Source organism: Triticum dicoccoides, chromosome 6A (genome assembly GCF_002162155.2).
Source record: "Triticum dicoccoides isolate Atlit2015 ecotype Zavitan chromosome 6A, WEW_v2.0, whole genome shotgun sequence".
Lineage (NCBI taxonomy): Eukaryota > Viridiplantae > Streptophyta > Magnoliopsida > Poales > Poaceae > Triticum > Triticum dicoccoides.
In genome coordinates, this window is record NC_041390.1 from 97,191,208 (window position 1) to 97,192,947 (window position 1,740).

The 1,740-nt window shown below is 51.1% G+C and overlaps 1 protein-coding gene across 1 annotated transcript; it reads left to right on the forward strand.

Annotated features, from left to right (window-relative positions):
• The first annotated feature begins 321 nt into the window (after positions 1–321).
• LOC119316672 (putative homeobox-leucine zipper protein HOX26) lies at positions 322–1,198 on the forward strand. Its single transcript, XM_037591034.1, has 2 exons — positions 322–749; positions 831–1,198. Exons 1-2 carry the CDS (start codon positions 354–356, stop codon positions 1,113–1,115), a joined length of 681 nt encoding a protein of 226 aa, XP_037446931.1. The 5' UTR covers positions 322–353; the 3' UTR covers positions 1,116–1,198.
• Positions 1,199–1,740: the final 542 nt, after the last annotated feature.

Here is a 1,740-nt window from a genome sequence, read left to right on the forward strand (position 1 = left end):
AACAAAAACTGTCATGCTAAATGCTGTAATAATTCATTTTATTGCTCGTAGCTAGCGTTTGTTCACGGCTAATTAAGAATATGAACTGACTAGTTCCCCTCAGTCCAACCAAAACATTAATCACCCGAAGTAAACCTACGCAGTACTAATTGTCTCGTTTAACCCGCGCACGAAACCGCTCGTGCGGTACGGGTACGACCGTGTCCAGTGTCTGCAGTAGGTAAGCCGCCTATAAAGCCTTGGCCAACAAACCCCTACCATCCTAGGAAGGAAGTTGGCAGGCAACCTTCGATCGAGTCTCGATCAACACAAGAACCAGCAAATTAGCTTCGGTTTCATAGTCGTATACTGTCATGTCTAGCCTTACGACCATTAGTGGCGGCGCCATGGAGGAGTCGCAGGAAGTAGAGGAGCTCGTCGACACAAGGCTGTCCCTCGTGATCGGCGCCGCGAGCCGTCCGCCCCCGACGGTCCTGGCGCTGCTGCCGGCGGCATCACCGGAGAACGAAGCGGCGGCACGCGGGAAGAGGAAGGGAGTCAAGGGACCAGAGAACGGTGCGGGCGGTGCCGCTGCTGCTTCAAGGGAGCATAGCAAGAGGGCCAAGACGGTGCACGACAGCAGCGACGTCGACGATGACGACAGAGGGGACGCGGCCGGCGGCGACGGGACGAGGAAGAAGCTCAGGCTCACGGTGGAGCAGGCCGCGCTCTTGGAGGAAAGCTTCCGTGCCCACAACGTCCTCTCTCACGTACGTCCATACCTTCTAATTTCTGTCCTTAATTAGCATCTTCATGCAAGAAGATTCTGACCGGATTCTTTTGAATTGCAGGGCGAGAAGCACGATCTTGCGAGGCAGCTTGGGTTGAAGCCGAGGCAGGTGGAGGTGTGGTTCCAGAACAGGAGGGCGCGGACCAAGCTCAAGCAGACGGAGCTTGACTGCGAGCTGCTGCGCCGGTGGTGCGAGCGCCTCAGCGACGACAACGCGCGGCTCCGCCGAGAGCTCGCCGAGACGCTCTCCTCGTCGCCGGCCTTCTTGTCCAGGCTCACGATGGCCAACGATAAGGCTGTGTGTTCGTCCTGCAACAAGCTCACCAGCGCCCGGATGCCGGGATAATGGACCGCGCGCGAGACTACTACTGCCGTCTGCCGCCCTGAAATGCATGCGTCGATCATTTGTTGAAAAAATAGTGCATTGTAGTCAGCTAGCTTTATGTTTGTTACCTGCACGAGCTTCAGGAGTAGTACTTGTCTACATTTTTTTTTGGAAGACAAAATTTGAAAACTTTGATAATGTTTATAAAGCAAAATATCTTCATTTGGAATACCAAGGACGGCGATTACTATCTGACGATCGCTCACGGGGATCCCTCGAGCGAACGTTCCAGCCAGGATCGTTAGCTCAGGACGTACCTCGGGCGAGGCTCCTCCCCTCAGCCAGGGAGCAGAGCGAAACGGGCCAGGTCCAAATTACACTTCCTGATTCGGGCACAAATATGCCATATCATATATTGAAAAATCGCCATGCAATAAAATATAAATTTGCTATACTGTAGAAGATGTTTTTTTGTATATAAAAGAAACAAAAATGCACACAAAATTTTTCCATGCTGTAGAGCATAATGAAATTGCCATGACAAAGTATAAATTTATCACCATGTAGAGAAAAACAAGTTCGCGTATAACAAAGAAAGAAAACTAACATACAAAATTGTTATGACATAGAGCATAAAAATGCCACT

Excerpts from the sequence above, each read along its gene's own strand:
- LOC119316672 (XM_037591034.1), top strand. The coding sequence starts at position 354 with ATGTCTAGCCTTACGACCATTAGTGGCGGCGCCATGGAGGAGTCGCAG. Across the intron at positions 750-830 it reads CCCACAACGTCCTCTCTCAC|GGCGAGAAGCACGATCTTGC; the intron begins GTACGTCCATAC and ends TTTGAATTGCAG.